The sequence below is a fragment of the Vulpes vulpes genome, chromosome 1 (assembly GCF_048418805.1).
Source record: "Vulpes vulpes isolate BD-2025 chromosome 1, VulVul3, whole genome shotgun sequence".
Taxonomy (NCBI): domain Eukaryota; kingdom Metazoa; phylum Chordata; class Mammalia; order Carnivora; family Canidae; genus Vulpes; species Vulpes vulpes.
Genome location: NC_132780.1, coordinates 66,339,040 through 66,358,165, shown reverse-complemented (window position 1 = coordinate 66,358,165; position 19,126 = coordinate 66,339,040). Strand labels below are relative to the sequence as shown.

General features: G+C 44.3%; 1 protein-coding gene across 47 annotated transcripts in view; it reads left to right on the top strand.

Annotated features, from left to right (window-relative positions):
• The first annotated feature begins 814 nt into the window (after positions 1-814).
• Positions 815-19,126, top strand: part of AFDN (afadin, adherens junction formation factor) — a 138,523-nt gene continuing 120,211 nt past the window's right edge. For 23 of the 47 annotated variants that reach the window (XM_072766210.1, XM_072766153.1, XM_072766044.1 and 20 more), the window contains exon 1: positions 898-1,105. In XM_072766210.1, the coding sequence (XP_072622311.1) occupies positions 1,001-1,105 (105 nt within the window). In that variant the 5' untranslated portion in view covers positions 898-1,000. Of the gene's footprint in view, positions 1,106-15,505; positions 18,723-19,126 lie in introns of those variants that run through there. The other 24 variants (XM_072766169.1, XM_072766126.1, XM_072766106.1 and 21 more) reach the window with 4 other exon arrangements.

Genomic DNA, 19,126 nt, shown 5'->3' with positions numbered 1-19,126 from the left:
CCTGCAGACCCAGTACCTCCGCACCCCAGCTCCCCCGGGTGGAACCCAGCCCCCTGCAGACCAGCACCTTCGGAGCCCAGCCCCCTGCAGACTCAGTACCTCCGCACCCCAGCTCCCCCGGGTGGAGCCCAGCCCCCTGCAGACTCAGTACCTCCGCACCCCAGCTCCCCCGGGTGGAGCCCAGCCCCCTGCAGACCCAGTACCTCCGCACCCCAGCTCCCCCGGGTGGAACCCAGCCCCCTGCAGACCAGCACCTTCGGAGCCCAGCCCCCTGCAGACTCAGTACCTCCGCACCCCAGCTCCCCCGGGTGGAGCCCAGCCCCCTGCAGACCCAGTACCTCCGCACCCCAGCTCCCCCGGGTGGAGCCCAGCCCCCTGCAGACCAGCACCTTCGGAACCGGGCTCCCCCGGGTGGAGCCCAGCCCCCTGCAGGCCAGCACCTTCGGAACCGGGCTCCACCGGGTCGAACCCAGCCCCCTGCAGACCCAGTACCTCCGCACCCCAGCTCCCCCGGGTGGAGCCCAGCCCCCTGCAGGCCCAGCAAGCACCTTCGGAACCGGGCTCCCCGCGGGCACCCAGCCCCCTGCGGCCCGGCGCCCCCGCCCCGCCCCAGCCCCGCCCAGGCCCGGCGCGCGGCGGCCTCCGGCGGCGGGCGCAGCAGCACCTAGCGGAGGCCGCCCGAGGTGCGGCGGCGCGGGCGCGCGGGGGCGGGCACGCGGGGCGGGGGCGCGCACGGCGGGCGGGGCGGGGCGGGGCGGGGCGCGGGCGGCGTGTGCGGGCGGCGGGCGCACACCGGCCGGAGGGGCTGACGCGGGGCGGGCCGGCGGACGCGGCCGGGAGCCCGGAGCCCGGAGCCCGGAGCGCGGAGCCCGGAGCCCGGGAGGCGGCGGCGGCGGCGGAGGCGGCGGACCTGCGGGCGCGCGCGTGCCCCCTCCCCCCCCCCGCGGGCCCGACCCCCGCGGCCCAGGAGCGCGGCGCGGCCCGAGGCGGCGGCGGGAGGATGTCGGCGGGCGGCCGCGACGAGGAGCGGCGGAAGCTGGCCGACATCATCCACCACTGGAACGCCAACCGGCTGGACCTGTTCGAGATCAGCCAGCCCACCGAGGTGCGGACCCGGACCCGGACCCGGCCACGGACCCGGACCCCCGCTCGGGCGGGGCGGGGCGCGGCGCGGCGCGGTCACCTGTGCGGCGGGCGCCGGGGGCGGGGCGCGGGCGGGGCGGGGCGGGGGGCGCGGGCGCGGGGTCGGGGGGCGCGCGGCGGGGCTGCGGCGCCGGGCGGGGGGCGGGCGGGGCGGCGCGGACCTTTGTCGCCCGGGCGGGCCTGTGCCCCGCGGGGGCTCGCGGGGGCTCGCGGGGGCCGGCGCGCTCGGGGGGCGCGAGCAGAGCGAACGCCAGGAAAGTTCTCATTGTGCGCGTCTGCTGGCGGCGGGCCGGGGCCGGGGCCGGGGCTCCCGGGACTCGGAGCCTGCCCCGCGCTCGAAGGCGGCCGCCGGGTCGGAGCGCGGCGCCCCTCCCCCCGCCGGGCCGGCGCGGGCGTCCGCGGTCACCGGGGCAGGGGCAGGGGGCGGGGCGGGGCGGGGGGAGGGGGCCGCGGGGGCGGAGGCCGGGGGGGGCCCCCCGCCCCCACCCCCCACCCCCGCCCCCGCCCCCCGTCCCGCCCGCGCGGCCTCCTCGGGGGCGGCCGTGCCCTGCCCTGCCCTGCCCTGCCCGCCCGCCCGGGGCGCGCTCCCAGACCCGGAGGAAATCCCACTCGCCCAGGGCCCAGGACAATGGCCGTTGTTTAGGGCCGAGCCGCCGGGCCGGTGGCGGACGGGGCGGGGGTCCCGGGCCGGGAAGCCGAGCCGCAGGGGCACCTGCCCGGCCTTGGGCCCCGCGTCCTGGGCGCACCTGTGAGCGGTTCGCGCTCAGCCCGCGTGGAGGCGGCCGCAGCCCCGCGCACCTGTCCCCTGGGCCGAATCTGACCCCCCCCCCGCCACCAGGCTTCATCCTCTCTGGTGCCATGAGCCCCCTTTTATCACACGTGCGAAGTCAGCGCCGGGCTGGGCCGGGGCGGGGGCTGCCCTCTGTCTGGGGGGCCCAGCCCCTGGCGCCCATCCCGGGTCGGGGACGGTGCACACGACCCGGCTCGCTGGGACTCCGGGTCGGGCCCGCCGAGGGCCTCGCCTGCACAGGACCGGGCGCTGTTGGCGCCTCTTCTCCAGGTGCTGCGCGGTACTCTCAGCCCTGTGGGGTCTTTCAGCATCATGGATTCATCTTCCTGGTCTCTGCTTTAAAAACCGAGGATGCAAAATCATGATACGTGGTTGATTTGTTTTTCTGTTTGAATGAATTTATAATTTTTTTTTTTGAGACATTACCCAAGTCTGGTTGAGAAAAGGAATATTTTTTTCAATTTGCTAATAGATCACTCAGTTTATTCTCTTGGGATGTGGAATTGACTTGGCATTTAAGAAAAAAATTCTGAATCAGAAACAGATTTTATAGTTCGTTGGTTTCAAAAAAATACCATTTTTAGGCGCTCAATTGAAATTTTTTTCTCCATTTTCTTAGAGATCGTAGGAGGTATTAAAACTGGCCTGTCATTGGGAGAGCTGCTTTTTACATAGTTGACCTGCAGGTGAAAAGTTGCTGTGTATGTATGTATCTTGAAGCAGAGCAGATTTGAAGGGCTGGTTTTGAAAATGGTTATGAATTGCATTTAGTAGTTTCTCGTCCCTACTCGACACTTGGTCTCCTTTTAGAAATGATTCTCCAGAATTGTGTGGGAAAGCTCTGCAAAATGAAATAAGTTGATTTTTTTTAAATATATGCTATTTATGTTAGTTTTCTTCATTCTCTAGAACTAGTTCACACTTAGTACTGTGTGTTCTGGAGAACCTTGGCATACTATTAAATTTATTCTGGTCTTGCAGGTTGAGCTTCCCATTTAACAGGGTGTATTTTTCAATACGATGTAGGTGAACTTTCATGTTAGTGATTCTCCAAACCAATATTTCAAGGTTCATGGTTTCAGTGTGCTTTATTTACCTAAACTTGTGTCTTAAAGTTTGTACCGTCTGATGATGAATTTTTACCTTATTTGGCCATCACAAATGATTTTTCTTAGTTTTCTCTAAGAATGTAAGTGGGATACAGGCCTTTATTATTTTTAGTAAACGTTAAGCAAATTTATCACAGAATTTGATTTATAGGATGGCACTTTAAGCCTTATATTTAAGTATTTAGATAATCTTTTATATGCGTATAGGAGAGCTTCGTTGTGGTTTATTTTCTTTGCATCTTGGGGGGGGCACAGTAATCAGTGTCTATTATCATTTTATGGCTACGTTAATTGTTGATCATTTTTGTTTGGGTATTTCAGGCAGTCTTGATAAGCACTGATAACTCGGTGGTTTCTATGTTCAGTAAGATGGTAAATTTGGCTTTTTGGATTATATTCTTAAGAAAATAATGTTCTGAAATCAACCTGGTTAAGTTTACTTTTTCTTTCATATTCATGTTTATGTGTAAAAGGAGAGCTTCTAAAGAAAAAGCAAGTTATATGTTGTCATTGCATATTTTTCAATCCTTTCCTCACTTGGGTCCTAGATTCTTTTGGACTTAAAAGAGTTGACTTAAACTTAATGTTGATATGTTATCACTAGGAGATTGATGTTAAGTTCAATTAAGGTGTTGGTTACTGTGGAAAACTGTAGCTCCCAATAAAGCTTCTTAAAGTTTTTTAGTCCTGTTGTTTTCTTAATGTTAAGGCTTTCTTTCTTTTAGGGATTTCTAATTATTATGGCAGAATGCTTGTTGCTAAACTTTACTTCCATTACTTTCTCGGAAGAGGGCTTCTCTGCCTACCCAGAGCTCCCCTCTTGGTTTCTGGTCCTCTGTCTTGTCATTCATTGTAGCCACTGGTTTCTGTTTCCCTCTGAGATTACATGAAAGCAAGGGCTTAGAATTTTATTATTTTTAACATTGTTATGTCTTTCACCATGGTAGGTGCTCAAGGAATATTATGTGGAAAAGGTGTTGAATATGACCTCTTTCTGTATACGTTTATTCTTGACAAAACGTAGAGTACGTACATGTTAAGAACTGGCTGGAGTTCTCTGTTAGGTGATTAGAGATTTCTGTTTTCATGTGTTACTCTTTTTGTATAAGGGTTACACCTAAATGCAGGAACTGTTCTTAATTGACCATTTTGCTTCACCAGAGTTCTTAAAGTCAGTTTTTAAAAAATAACTTCCGGAGTTCATTATCTTCTTTTTTATGTTGATGGGGAAATATAACCTAGAATTTGTAGGCCCATCCATATACGCTGTATTAAAGGTGAATGTGTTGTATTTTAATATTCTGATGAATCTTGAGAAGTAATGTGGTGATTCATGTTACCCAGAGGTGTGTGTATAAAACAACTTCTGGTTTGTCAGCAGAGGTGGAGTAGGAAGTCTTCAGGTGAAGTAGTAATAAGTTGCATAATTTATAGCTAAATCTATAGTCCAGGCTGTATAGCTTAGGCTGTAACTGTGCTTTATCATAAGACTTAACTATATTGGAAACTATTTTGAAAACAACAGTTGTTTTATTGAACATCCATACTTACAAGATCCCTTTTTCTAGTGATTAATATATAATGATGCAGGCAGTTGTATTTATAGGCATCTCTGTCTTTTTTTTTTTCTTTTTGAAACTCAATGGTGGTTGTAACTTTTTTTTTTAACCTTTATTTCCTGTAATAACTGGTTAAGATTTGTTTGTATGGGGGTGAGCCTGTCAGTCTGAGGTAAACCCTTGTCTGACAGTGTTCAAATCTTAAATTGAAACTGCATCTAGACTGGCTTAAGTTTGCTCTCTTTCTGCCAGTGAAAACTAATTTTAATTTCTGCAGTTTATAGACTTAATGGAATATAACTGTTGTAACTAGGCTTTCTAGAACTATAAAATTTTGATTTTGGTTAACAGCATAGTAGTAGAAGTGGCTCTTTCATATTCTTGAAAAAGTACGAGTCGCAGAAGATCAGAGTATATACCAAATTGGTGGGAAGCTAGAGAAACGATTTAAGGTTGTGCCATTAAGGATTTAATTGAGCAGTTGTAATATGTAAAGCATTATTACTAGATGTTGCCTATTCTGGTGGCATAGGTTAATTTGTTTATAAACACTTTTATTAGATTTGAACTTGGATATAATGTCAGAAAATGCTAATAAATAATACTAGCAGTTACATTGGTGTAAATCTGTTTTCCTTTATTAAAAACAAAATGGATCTGAGTAGTGTTTATAGAACATAAAACTAAACTGATCTCTTAATTGAAAATTATTTCCAGGTTAAGTGAATTCTGTTGATTTTTTTTTTGTTCAGAAGTTTGCTGTTTCTATTATTTTCCTGGCTGATTGTATTTAGGATGCACTCATTTGTCTTAGGAGAGAGATGAAAATTTGTTTGACCTACATTTACACTTGTGAGTTAGATAGTAAACAATTTGCCAAATCTCGCAGACCTTTTAACCCATTTTGGGTGTGTCCCAGTCTGTTAGCTGACACTGATAGGCTCAGGGCCTGAAAATCCACTGGTGGGCTTCTAGTTAGTACCATGAGTTGATGGCAGATGTGGGTATACGGTCAAAGTTGGGCCATCCTTATGCATAAGTTATGAATGAGCAGAAGCGTTTCTTAATATTACCCAGTCATATGTCACGGCCAAAGAGAGTGGGCATAGAGAGCTGGGGAGGGGGATCTAGTTGAGGTCATCTGGTTGAAGTTTGGTTCTAGTGACAATAAAAATGTAAAGCTTCACTCATCATTTTGGTACATGTGATTGACCAAAACTGTTATAATTTAACTTAGAAAGTGAATGTACTTTATAAGGTGAAAGTAAGCATATATAAAAATAGTTCGTATGTAGGGACGCCTGAGTGGCTCAGCAGTTGAGCGTCTGCCGTCGGCCTGGGGCCCTGGGATCGAGTCCCGCATCGGGCTCCCTGCATGGAGCCTGCTTCTCCCTCTGCTTGTGTCTCTGCCTCTCTCTCTCTCTGTGTGTCTCTTATGAATAAATAACATCTTCAAAGAAAAAAAAGTCTATGTAAACTAGGAAAATATCTTCCTGGTATAACTTGATTCCAAAGATAAGGATAATTTGAAGTTTCATACTTGTAAGTTTATGAGTGTGTCATGAATGAACTTATTTAGAGGAACTGAAATTGCATAGCTTACTATTACTGGAAAATATCCAGAATTTCTATATTTTACTAAAAAAAAAAAAAACTGATGTTAAAGAAAATTAGCATGGCTTACAGAAAATGATGTGAACTTTTGTTATACTTCTTTGCATTATCGTGTTTTTTGGTTGATTGCACATAGCGTGCTCTACTGTGTGTGTGTGTGTATCTCTGTCTAGTATTATGAGTTTCAGGTGTACAACAGAGAAGTACATTAGTGTGCATTTACATACATGAGGAAGTGGTCTCCATGGTAAATCTGGCTACCATCTGTCACCATCCAGAGTTATGAGATGTATGCACTAAAGCCTGTGTTGTACATCATGTCTCCGTGTCTTACTAATTTTCTAACTGGGAGTGTGTAGCGTTTAACTCCACCTCCCCTATTGTGCCCATCTTCCTACCCTGTCTCTCCTCTGACAACTATCAGATTATTTTATCTATCTATGAATCTGTTTCTAGTTTTGTTGTTGTTATTGGGTGGTGTTTGTTAAGCTTTTTAGACTTCACGTAAGTGAAATCAGATGGTATTTGCCTTTCTCTGACTTATTTCACTTAGCATAATACTCTCCCGGGCTGTCCATGTTGTCAGCATCATGATTTCACTTTTTTTTTTAATGGTTGAGTAATATTCCATTGTGTATGTATATCACCTCTTTATTCATTCCCCTGTAGATGACCCCGTAAGTGGCTTCCATATCTTGGCTATTGTAAATAATGCTATAATGAACAGAGGAGTGCCTGTTATCTTTTCAAATTAGTGTTTTCATTTTCTTTAGTAAATATCCGGAAGTGCAACTGCTGGATCATAGGGTAGTTCTAGTTTTAATTTTTTGAGGAATCTCCATGCTATTTTTCATAGTAGCTGTACCATTTTGCATTCCCACCAATAGTGCAGGAGGGTTCCCTTCTCTCTGCATCCTCGCCAACACTTGTCATTTCTTGTCTTTTTGATAATTGCTATTCTAACAGGTGTAAGGTAATATCATCTTGTGGTTTCGATTTGCATTTCCCTGATGAGTAGTAATGTTGAGCATCTTTTCATGTGCTTGTTGGCCATCTGGATGTCTCCTTGGAAAAATGTCAATTCACAATCTCTGCCCATTTTTTAATTGATTTTTTTTCTATTACATTGTGTGAATCCTTTGTCTGTTTGTTGTTTGGGTAGATTTGATATGTGGTTTGCCAGCATTTTCTTTCATTCCGTACGTTACCTTTTCATTTTCTTCATGGTTTCCTTTGCTCTGCAGAAGCTTTTTAATTTGATGTAGATTTATTCATCAGTTTTTGCTTTTGTTGCCCTTGCCTGGGGAGACAGATCCAAAAAGATATTGCTCAGACTGATGCCCAAGAACTTATTGCCTGAGTTTTCTTCTAGGAGTTTTATAGTCTCCCGTTTCATATGAGTCTTTAATCCATTTTGAGTTTATTTTTGTAAGTGGTATTAGGAAAGTGGTTCAGTTTCATTTTTTCTACATAGTTGTCCAGTTTTCCCTACAGCAGTTATTGAAGAGATGGTCTTTTCTACATTATGTATTCTTGCTTTCTTTGTTGAAGATTATTTGACTGTATAAATGTGTTTATTTCCGGAATCTCTTTTTTTTCCCCCATTGATCTGTTTTAGTGCTGGTATCACCCTGTTTTGGTTACTGGTGCTTTGTAGGTACAGTGTGAAATCAGGGAGCATGATACCTCTAATTATGTTCTTCTCAAGATTGCTTTGACTATTTGGGGTCGTCTCTGGTTCCATACAAATTTAAGAATTATTTGTTCTAGTTCTGTGAAAAATGATGCGGATTGCATTGTATCTGCAGATTGCTCTGTGTAGTATGGATGCTTTAACAGTATTCTTCTCATGGTTTGGGAGAATATTCTTCCAATTTGAGCATGGTCTATCTATACCTTTTCTTTTCTTCTTCTTCTTCTTCTTTTTTTTTTTTTTAGATTTTATTTATTAATGAGAGAGGGAGAAAGAGAGGCAGAGACACAGGCAGAGGGGGAAGCAGGCTCCGTGCTGGGAGCCCGATGTGGACTCGATCCCGGGACTCCAGGATCAGGCCCTGGGCTGAAGGCGGTGCTAAACTGCTGAGCCACCCCGGCTGCCCTATCTATATCTTTTCATTTGTTTTGAGTCGTCTTCCATTTTTTCAGTGTCTGTCATTTTTAGTGTACAAGTCTTTCACTTTCTTGGTTAAATTTATACCTAGGTATTTTATTCTTTTTGATGCAGTTGTGCGTGGAAATGCTTTCCGAATCTCTCCTTCTGAAGTTCATTATTAGTCCATAGAAATACAATGAATTTTTGAGTATTAATTTTGTATCCTGCAACTTTACTGAATTTTTTTTATTCCAGTAGGGTTCCAATAGTATGTTGAATAAAAGTAGCGAGAGTGAGGGGCACCTGGGTGGCTCAGTCAGTAAAGCTTCAGCCTTTAGCTCAGGTCATGATCTCAGTCAGGGTCCTGGGATCCAGCCCCATGACTCCCTACTCAGTCCAGAGTTTTCTTTCTCTGCCTCTGCTCCTACCCACCCCACTTGTGCTCACCTTCTTTCTCTCTCCCTTTCTTTCTCTTTCTTTTTTTTTTTTTTAGTATATGTGCTGCCTAAAGCAAGCACTCTCCTTTTCTTTCTCAAATAAATAAAATCTTTAAAAAAAAAAAAAAAAAAAGGCAAGAGTGAGCATCATTGTCTTATTCCTGATCTTAGGGGAGAAACTTTTAGCCTTTCACATTTAAAGATGGTATTAGTTATGAGTTTGTCATTTGTGACCTTTATTATTTTGAGATATCCCTCTATAGTCCCCTTGTTGAGAGTTGCTTTTTAAATGCTGTTACTGTATAATAGTTAGAGTGAACCATATGGGACATATGTGAGTAATAATTATACCAGGACAAGAGGGATAAACTAGAATTTTTTCCATTCACAGTAAGTGCAAACAATACAAACTTGAGTAAATGGTTTGTTGTTTCAGTTTCTGAAGTCTCAGACTTCTTTAAATTTACTCTTGCCTGGAGTGCTTGGTTGACCTAGGCTGAACCGGCAAGACCATTTTCCACAAAATATCAGATATTTTCTTTGTGTAAAAAAAAAAAAGTCTTCCTTTTGGGTAGCACAGAAGCATGTGTAGGAAGAGGGCATGTGACTATTGAGTTCAGCTCAGCCCCCACCTGTAGTAAATGCTGTGTGACAGGTTGTTTCGAATATAGAAGTCTTGCTTTGCTTTCTGAAACTTTATCTGAGAGCTTCCACTGGAATTTTGTAGTAGAACAGAGTTTGAATCCTAAAATTAAGACCCATGAAAAAAATGCTTATTTGTTAGTTTTGTTTGGGTATTTATGGGTTAAGTGCAGTCCAGCGCACTTGTTATATTCAGAGTTCTAGCTTATTGTTCTCTCTTGCTTGATTTCACTTATGTTTTACTAAGGAAAATTAGTCTTTTGCCCTTTGCAAATTTAAATTGTTGTCCCTTGCAAGAATGTACTTTCTTTTTATACCCTTGTTTGCTAATAATGGTACTTTCCATGGTAACCTACTTATTCTTTTTATTTCCTGACTTTTACAAGAGAACCAACAAGATTTCTATCTTACTTCTTTTTGTGCCTGTTACTAGTCACAGTGTTTTGGTGCCGAGGCTTCAGATTGTCAGTTTTTCCTGTTGCTTTGAACCTAGTTCCATATGTTTAGTTGCGAAAATGAAGTGGGAGGAAAAATATACACAGTGTTGGGGCGCCTTGGTGGCTCTGTTGGCTCAGTGTCTGACTCTTGGTTTCGGCTCCAGTCCTGACCTCAGGGTCCTGGGATTGAGATGGGAGCCCGGCTCCGGCTCTGCACTGGGAGCAGAGTCTGCTTGTCCCTCTCCTTCTGCTTCCCTCCCCCTCAAATAAATAAATTAAATCTTAAAAAAAAAATGCACACAGTTGGACGCAGTAAATAATTAAAAACCATTGTATTCTTAAAATGTGTAACTTCCGGATGCATGGGTAGCTCAGCAGTCGAGCATCTACCTTTGGCTTAGGGTGTAATCCCGGGGTCCTGGGATCGAGTTCTGCATCGGGCTCCTCACAGGGAGCCTGCTTCTCCCTGTGTGTCTTTGCTCTCTGCTTTGTCTCTGCTTCTCTCTGTGTGTCTCTCATAAATAAATAAATGAAATCTTTAAGAAAAATGCATAACTTATATACATTGGTTTGTGTAAAGCCTATGACTTGGGAAGATGTCTTTCAAATATGTTATTTTTAGGTGGTTATTTGCATCGTTATCTGAGTAGATTTCTGAAGGCACCAGACTTCTAGACCAATGCTTGTAAAATACCCCATGATTTTACATAAGTTTACAATATACCATGATTTTATATGAGCTCTCTAATGAGTTTCTAAATTACATTTCACATTAATCAATTTTTGTATTGACAAAAACTTGTGTAATTTTGGGTGTGATTATTTTTAAGAGACATTAGTAATAAAAGAATCAGTTATATGAAGGTTTTTTATTTGAGCCTAAGTATTTTAATTTCTGCTAATTCTTCTTTAAAGATCTTTTAAGATACTTTTTATGTTCTATTAGAGTTTGTCTTGTTGTTTGAGTGGATCTTTTACCCATACATAGTTTTTGCCATCATGCATTGACCATACAGAAAATATTGGTTCACTGAGTTATGTGGATTTTCCAAATGTTGGGACATTTATTTAAACAATACCGGAATACTACGTTTGTTTAATATTACCACTGATCAGAAAAATCTTAAGTTTTCAAAACGTCTTACTTCCTTATCAAAGCCCAAATTTTATTACTGGCAGCACTGCCAGAGGCAGCACTTGAAGGGATAGGCTTGCTTCATTCGTGTTTGCGAAAATGCCTGCCAGATACTCAAGCCTGAATAAATGTAGCTTGTCAGTCATTCTTTCAGGTAAAAACAGTATTCCATGAAAAAGTTGGCTCAGCTTGATTACAACTTCAGCGGTTCACAAGTGCTTTTTCTTGAGAGATCCATCAAACTGGTACGCAGCCTATGTACAAGTGTTTCCCAGAGTGGTACATAGATTATTGAACACAGATTTATTAATTAAAATTATTATTATTTATTTATTAAAACAAAGATTTTAGTAAAATTCATCATTTTTTCTGTTGTATCAAAGATACTCTTAAGTGAAACAGCACCTCCGTTTTTTAAGTGTTTACTCATAGCAGTGAAAAACTTCATTGGCTCTGAGTCCAGTTTGATGCTGCTGCCTTGATCTGTGCTAACGGGCATCGGTTCGGCCCATCATACATGTGCCAGCACAGTGTGAGGCTGTTCCTGTGTAAGTACCAGCGTGCGAAAGTTTGCACTTCACAGTTGGTTTTGAAAGGTCTAAGGGGAACCCCAGGGGCTCTTGGACTATAGTTGTGAGCTACTGCCCTAGGATACTAAGATGGGTTTTAAGAATTTTGGTTTACATTTGAATTTTGGTTTATATTTGAAGGTAGGTATTAAAGCCTGTATTCATGGTATTTTCCAACTATAGCTCTAAAATTAACATACATATAATTTAAAATGTGAACATAAGGCTCAATATGATAGAAGAGTAGACTTCAACATGTGTTAATTTTTTTACGTTATATATTTATTTTCTATATAAGCACATATCTTAATTTTTACTTATCAGTAATAAGGTACAGCGTTTATACTTTTGTTATTGAAGAATACTGTCCCACAACCTCACTAAAGTGGTGACCTATGGATTTTATTACTCTGATTCACCCAGGATAAGACTTAGGCCACTCCTCCTGGTGGGTCCATTCCTAGCCTAGAGAACAATGCTGTCTAATGTATTCCAAGCGTTGTGGTGGGTGGATATTTTGTTTGATGCGGGCTCACATCTTCTGGCACTTGTGTGTCCTTTCAAGCTCTCCTTCCCACGTGTAAACTCTGATTATGCCAGCCGTTGACTCTGTGAGGATGTCTTTTTGCTTTTTTGGTTGTATTTTCCCTTAGCTTTAGTGTATTTCATGACATAAAGACAAATATACAAATACAGACAGATAATACTTGTTTCTTAAACCTGCCATACAGAATATGGAATCTTAGTACTTCAAAGTAATTTGTAAATATATTCTAGAAAACATAATCTAAAAATTTATAAAATATATTCTAAAAATATATTCTAAAAACGTGCTAAAAACAGAATATTATACTGAATTGACATTTAAGATGAATTTCTTTACTTGCTGGCAACGTGTTTTGCAACAAATATATTGTGGTGGTATTAATTTATGGCGAGATATAAATTCATTTCAACTTTTTGGTGACTGTTTCCTTTTTATAGTTAGCATTACTAAATTATTTTGATACACTACTTTTAAGCATCTAATGAAACATGTTTATTAGTAAACATATTATTTTAACTTACCAAGGTAATAAAATACAGATAAGAAATCTTATTTGCTGAATAAGCCAGTTTGTGAAGGGTTCCTTTGTAGATCAGCTAAGCTGCTGGTTATTCAAGAGGAGGAGCTCTCCCAGAGTACCATGGACAGTGTACATTTAACATTTAGGACTTCAAGTGTTTAAAAATGTGTTTTTAATTCAAGTTTGGCAAAGGTGGCCTTGTTGAGTTCTTGCTATAGTTGACATGTTTTTATACCAAATTTTCTGGTTTCAGTTTCTAAAAGTTATTTATTACTTTCAGGAAACGGTTACTTTGGGAGTATTGGGGACAGTGAAGTTAAGACCAGCAAATCTGGAAAAGCATTAGGAAACATTTATGATACTATTTTATGTTTTATTTGTAAAGTATCTTCTTGAAAGCTTAGTTAGAAGGAGTTTATGTGTTTACTTCACTGTAGTGGGATTGTATGTTTAAAAATACTTGTTTTCTATTATGAAAGAAATATACATGTTTTAGAATATTTGGAAATTGCTTGAAGCGTGCGTGTATGTTTGGCTCTGTGTGTTTATTGTTTGCATTTTTAGTCAGTACTGAGTCGTTTTTCTTAACCAAGCACATGTCTGTCGGGAATCCAGTTCTTAAAAGCTGCCTAGGTTGGTTGGACATTCTGTGAGTGTATGCTATGTCCACATGCCTGATACAAACGTGGGTGCTTTGTGTGTGTTATCCTACAGTTCTCCTAACTCCTCTCCTCTGCTTGAATAAGCAGAAGCTTTAGTTGATCTACAGAGGAATATTTACAAATTCCCTTATTCATCCAATAAGATTTCTTACCTGTATTTTATTACGCAGTTAAATTAAAACAATTTGTTTTCTAATAAATGTTTTGTGTGTATTTTTAGTTCCTATAGCAACCCTGTGAGGTGGGTACTTCTGCTGTTCTCATTTTTGGGTGAAGAGACCAAGGCCCAAGGAGATGAAATAATATGCTCGAGGATTGCAGGTGTAGTAAGCTGAGGAGCAATGAACCTGTGTGTTGGCTTGAACCCTAACCAGTGTGTTTGTAGAATTCAGAAATTTAAGATCACTGCAATGAAATTTGGAAATTTTGTAGGAAAATAACTTATAAATAGGATAATTTAGGGGCACCTGGTTGGCTCAGAAGAGCATGTGACTCTTGATCTCCAGGTTGCAAGCTCGAGTCTCTTTTGGGTGTGGAGATTACTTAAAAATAAAATCTTAAAAAAAATAGGGTAATTTAGAGCTTGATCTTCAGAAAGAATCACAAGCATGGTTTAAGGAAACGTATGTTGTGTGTATATATGTATATTTTTATATATTGTATACACAGATATATAGATCATCTTGATTTTCTAAAGCTCTGTTATAGCTTTTATCTTTGTAACAGATGATTGTGTGTTTTGTAGCCAGCCCAGTGCTTGCCATACTTTATGTTCTAAATATGCAACTAAACTGGAGCAACTAGACTTGGAGCAACTAAAAATCTGAGTATGAGTGAAGGATATGAGGGAATTTTGGTAACTTTGTAGATATCTTTCCTGTGCCTGAGAGAGAGAGAGGCAGGCTCCCCAGGGTTCAGACTCTTTGGTGACAGCATGGCTGTCCCTTTGAGTTTGTAGTAGTCCCTTCCTCTCTCGCTCTGCTTCCTTCTGAGTTAGCTCCAGTGTCGCCTCAGCCCTTCCCTGGCCCACGTTTCCATGTAAAGGACAAATGAAACTTGTTTGTTCTCATCACTGCTGGGGTTCAGTTAATTTAATTTTGTAAAGTTTTTTTACATATTAATTAGCGATTTTCCCCTAGGTAATGTTTGAATTTCACCGGTTTTCTAGAGATAATAACTTGATTATTACTAACAATTCTACCTAATATCTCTTGAGCATATATTTGCCTTTCTCAAATTAGAAGGGGGAATTTCAGATGAAATGGTGGGTTTAGGCGCAGTGTAGTGGACATTCTCAGATCCTACAAATTCACTTGTCTGGTCTTTTCTCACATGGAGGAAGTTTCTAGATGGGAAGTCAAGTGTACTATTATGACTCTGAATAATTGAGTGTAATATTTGCATGTATACATTACATACATATGTAATTTTTGTGTTAGTATATAATTCTGTAACAGCAGCAAACTAAGGTTGTCTCTAAACTAGTGTTATAGGGTGTTTAGCCACATGCCACGCCATGTTTTCCTACTCTGGTTTCCTAGTATAAGTGTAACTTAACTGTAAGAAGTTATTATTTTTTAACCAAGTGGAAACTAAGCCACCAAATGCCACTTGTTTCTGATTTGCACACTTCTGAGCAAGTTTCCAGTGCTTCTGGAATATTTGCATTTTATTAGTGTAATGACATTTTTAGACATTTTATCTTTAGTATGTGGTTACAAATGCATATAATTGATATCACCAGCTTGATTGTTGAGACCCATTGCAGATTTTACATAAAATACTATGAAAATTGTTTGCTGCTTTTTTCTACTTCTGTGAGCAAAAATTTGGAATAGGGAATCCTTGGGTGGCTTGGTGGTTTAGTGCCTGCCTTTGGCCCGGGGTGTGATCCTGGAGTCCTGGGATCAAGTCCCACATCAGGCTCCCTGCATGGAGCCTGCTTCTCCCTCTGCCTGTGTCTCTGCCTCTCTCTTTCCTCTGTGTCTTTCATGAATAAATAAATAAAATCTTAAAAAAAAATTGGAATAGTTATGCACCTATATCACAGGCCTGGTGATAAGAGAAATTGCTTCTATGTTTGTTTTTTTGTGGCTTTGCCATGTTAAAACTGTGGACATCTCGACATTCCTTTTGCGTTTTTCTTAGGTCAGCACAGCACTCATTCTGGCCAGTATTCATTGAGTGCTTGCTGTGTTTCAGGCTTGATCAGAGACTGACCCTGCAGAGGTGAGAGGATGAAATGGTCTGCTGTCCAAGAAAGAAGGGATGCAGATGGACCATCATGGATGGCCCCGTTGTGCCGTCAGAGCAGAGCCTAAGTGGCAACCTACAACGCTGACTGCACTTCGGGCCAGAGGTTGAATCCTGGCTTTCCCACTCAGTAAATGTGTCCCTCTCTGTCTCCTTTACAAGGTCAATCATTTAGCAGTTACTGTTTATGGGCCAGTCGCTGCAAGTACTGAGCCTGCAGAACTTCATGGACACATGGTTCTTTTCTCAGATAGCTCCCATTCTAGTATGGAAGATAGATTGAAAAAACCATGGCAGTAGTATGATAGGTGCTCTGTTTGGATGGTGGGGACCAGGGACATCTTTTATAGACTATCGAGAGAGTCCTTAGATGGTAAAGAATTGTCTGGAATTTTCTGTAAAGAATTGTCTGGAATTTTCTGTATGGGTAAAAGGGATGGCTTTCCTGGCAGAGAACATTATTGATTCAGCAGACTTGGGTCATCTGGTACCCATTGTGAAAAGATGAGCAAGAGCACACTGGTCAGGAATGCCTTTGGCAGCAGACGTTCGCAACTCAGCAGATACAGTGTTTGCAGTCAGCGCTGTGAGGAGGGACAACCCGAGTGACCTGGGCAGCAGAGCTTTCCTGCGTTGCAGGTCAGCAAGGTTAACCGAGCTATAGGAAGTATTTCTTCTGAATCCAGAAGAATTTTAGGACCTAGATGGAGGAGAGGTGCCACGTGTGTGCCGGGTGACCTGCGGAGCACTGTTCCTCAGTGTCCACTGCTCCTTCCTGAGCGAGGGTTGCTTCCTGTGCTCCGAGTGTCAGGCTTCACTGTGTGGCTTGCTCTGGCCAGTGACACGGGCCAGCCTGCGTCCAGGCGTTAAGCCCCACGCCACAGTGCTGTCCTGATAGCAGAATGAAGGCCACAGGAACAGGCCCAGCTACCCACACAGTGATGTGCTGTCATGAAAGACCTGAATCTTAGTTGTCATAAGCCGCTGAGATGGCGTGTTCATTTTCGCAGTGTAACCCGGTGGCTGAAGGGTAGCGTGCTTTATGTGTGCGTCCTAGTGCGTCAGGAGCCAAGGAGCCGGTTTGTGACCTAGGAACCTGAAGGTGTTAACCAGCGCCTTGTTGGCTGAGTTAGGAATGTTCCAGATGAAACAGTAGGATGAGGTTTGCCGCTCAGCAGACCTCCTGGTAGCAGAGCAGGCAAGTGTAGGGAGAGTGAGCTTGGAGGCAGGAGGCCGGCGGGTTATCTGGCCGGCGGTTCTGGGAGACAGAGGCCTGAGCTCAGGCTACATGGGTCACGGGGCAGGAGAGGTGGCTGAGGAAGTGCCCCGGGGCCTGGAAACTGATGAGGCAGTGTCTGAGAGGAAAGGAAGTCCAGGCCCGTCCCAGGTCTGTTCTTGGCCACCTGGACACATGGTAGGACCCTGAGCCAGAAGTAAAAAGAAGCGTACATGTGGTCGATGAGGTTTGGGGGGAAATAGGAAGCTGTCATTGAGAGAGTTTGCTTTTGAAGGTGCTTGTGGATTTCCAGGTAGAAGGTTCCTAGGCTCACAGCTAGAGAGGAGGACGCACAGCTAGAGAGGAGGGGACAGCAAGGAGGTTGATTGTGGAGGAAGGGAGGGACGGAGGGAGGAGCCAAGGCAGAGATGAGACTGTGGGAGAGACTTGTGTGGAAGAGACCAGAGCCCCGAGAGCCCCAGGACGCAGGCCTGAGAACACCCGGTTGGAGCCAGGTGGAGGGGGAGAGGGGAGCACTCACGGGTGGCCCAGAGGGCTGACGCGGGGAGGCTGTGTGCGCGTCCTGACCAGAGGGCAGGTTGAAAGCGGGGCCTTCTCCGGCCCTAGCACTGCTTGCAGCCCTGCTGCCCTCCTCAGCTGCTCTCCCCGGTAACCCGGATGTTCTGAGCGCCAGGATCACTTGCCCAGTGTAGGACCACGAAAAGGCTTTTTCCTTTGCTTCCTGAAGGTGTCGGCCTGTTTCCTTCCTGCCCTTCCCCCTCGGGTGATTCCGTTTGCTCCCCTCTCGGCAGTGTAAGTGTGTTACTATCAGAGTCTGGGCTCTATGTACATTTTCAAGTAAAGAAAGGCCTGTGAGTAAGTACAGGACTGTTCTGAGACCATGGGGACAAACTGACACTGACCGTGGCTGACGTGATATGCTTCTTTAGCATTTGTTGACTTCGGACTATTCATGCCTGTTTAGATACTAAAAAAATGTCGCTGGTATTCCTGGGTCATGGGGTCCTCTGTGAGAGGCATTAACGGAGGCCTGGTCCCCGCTAGCTGCTTCGTCCCGTGTGGTCGTCTTCTTCGTCTCCTTGACCAGGACTGGACTGCGGATGCTGTGGCTCTGGTCATGGAATCTGGAGGATGTATTTTCTAGACTGGGCAGTCGAGGTGACGGCCTACCTGTGCTGAAATCTGGTATTGCTTTTGAGTTTAGACTGATGGGCAGTTGGTGACTGTTCCTCGGGAAGTGGCGACTAGGGCTGGTTTTCCTCCTCCACCTGGATCATTTGCAGCGCTCTCCAGTGATGTTGTCACAGGCGTGGACATTTAGTCATTCCCCATTAGCCATAAATAAATGCCTAAAGAACAAAGCAAAAACTGTGGCCAGCCTTAGAAGAGAGGAGCTTTGGAAATGGAATAGATAATGAGGAACAGTGGAGGAGCAGAAAGAAAATTAACTATATTTTGGGGGAATCCAGTAGCAGTTGGTGTGCTTGGGTGGCTGGGTTAGAGGTATGATTTGCCTTCACCTCTAGCATTGTCTCAGGGGAGTCTGCAGGAGCATACCAGTCTTCCTCAGCACAGACTTTTTTTTTTAAAGATTTTATTTATTCATCCATGAGAGACACACAAAGAGAGAGGCACACATAGGCAGAGGGAGAAGCAGGCTCCCTGCAGGGAGCCCGATGTGGGACTCTGTCCTGGAACTCCAGGACCACGCCCTGAGCCGAAGGCAGCCACTCAGCCCCTGAGCCACCCAGGTGTCTCTCAGCACAGCTTTTGATTGATGTTTTGCTTCCAGGCCGTTCTGTGCTCAAATGTTCAAATAATTTTCCCAAACGCCCACACCTCCAGGACTAGAGATTATGGAAATGTTGTCTGAGCAACTTCTCATCTCTCCTCCCTAGAACTTGTGAAGATAGAGTGGCTGCGGGGCACTCTGCATACAGCTGAGGGCCTGATGAACATGCTCCAGGGATTAGGTGGTAAGTGTAAGAGCTCAAGGTCGAAGGCATTGACACCAGGGCACACTGTCCCACACCTGGCTCTTGCACTAAATTTCAGCTCTTTCAAAAACACTGAGGCTTGGATATATACTCTGCTATCAATTTGAATTGTTTAACAGGAAAGTTAAATTTTACAACTTTTTCATTGCTTTTTACCCTGAGTTTGAACTCTTGACTTTTTTTTTTTTTTTTTGTATTTTATTATTTTATTCATGAGAGAGACAGAGAGAGAGAGGCAGAGGCACAGCCAGAGGGAGAAGCCGGCTCCCTGCAGGGGATCCAGGATCACCCTGGATCATGCCCTGGGCCAAAGGCAGGCGCTAAACCGCTGAGCCACCCAGGTGTCCCATGAACTCCTGACTTTACCAAAATCTCTCCTGTCT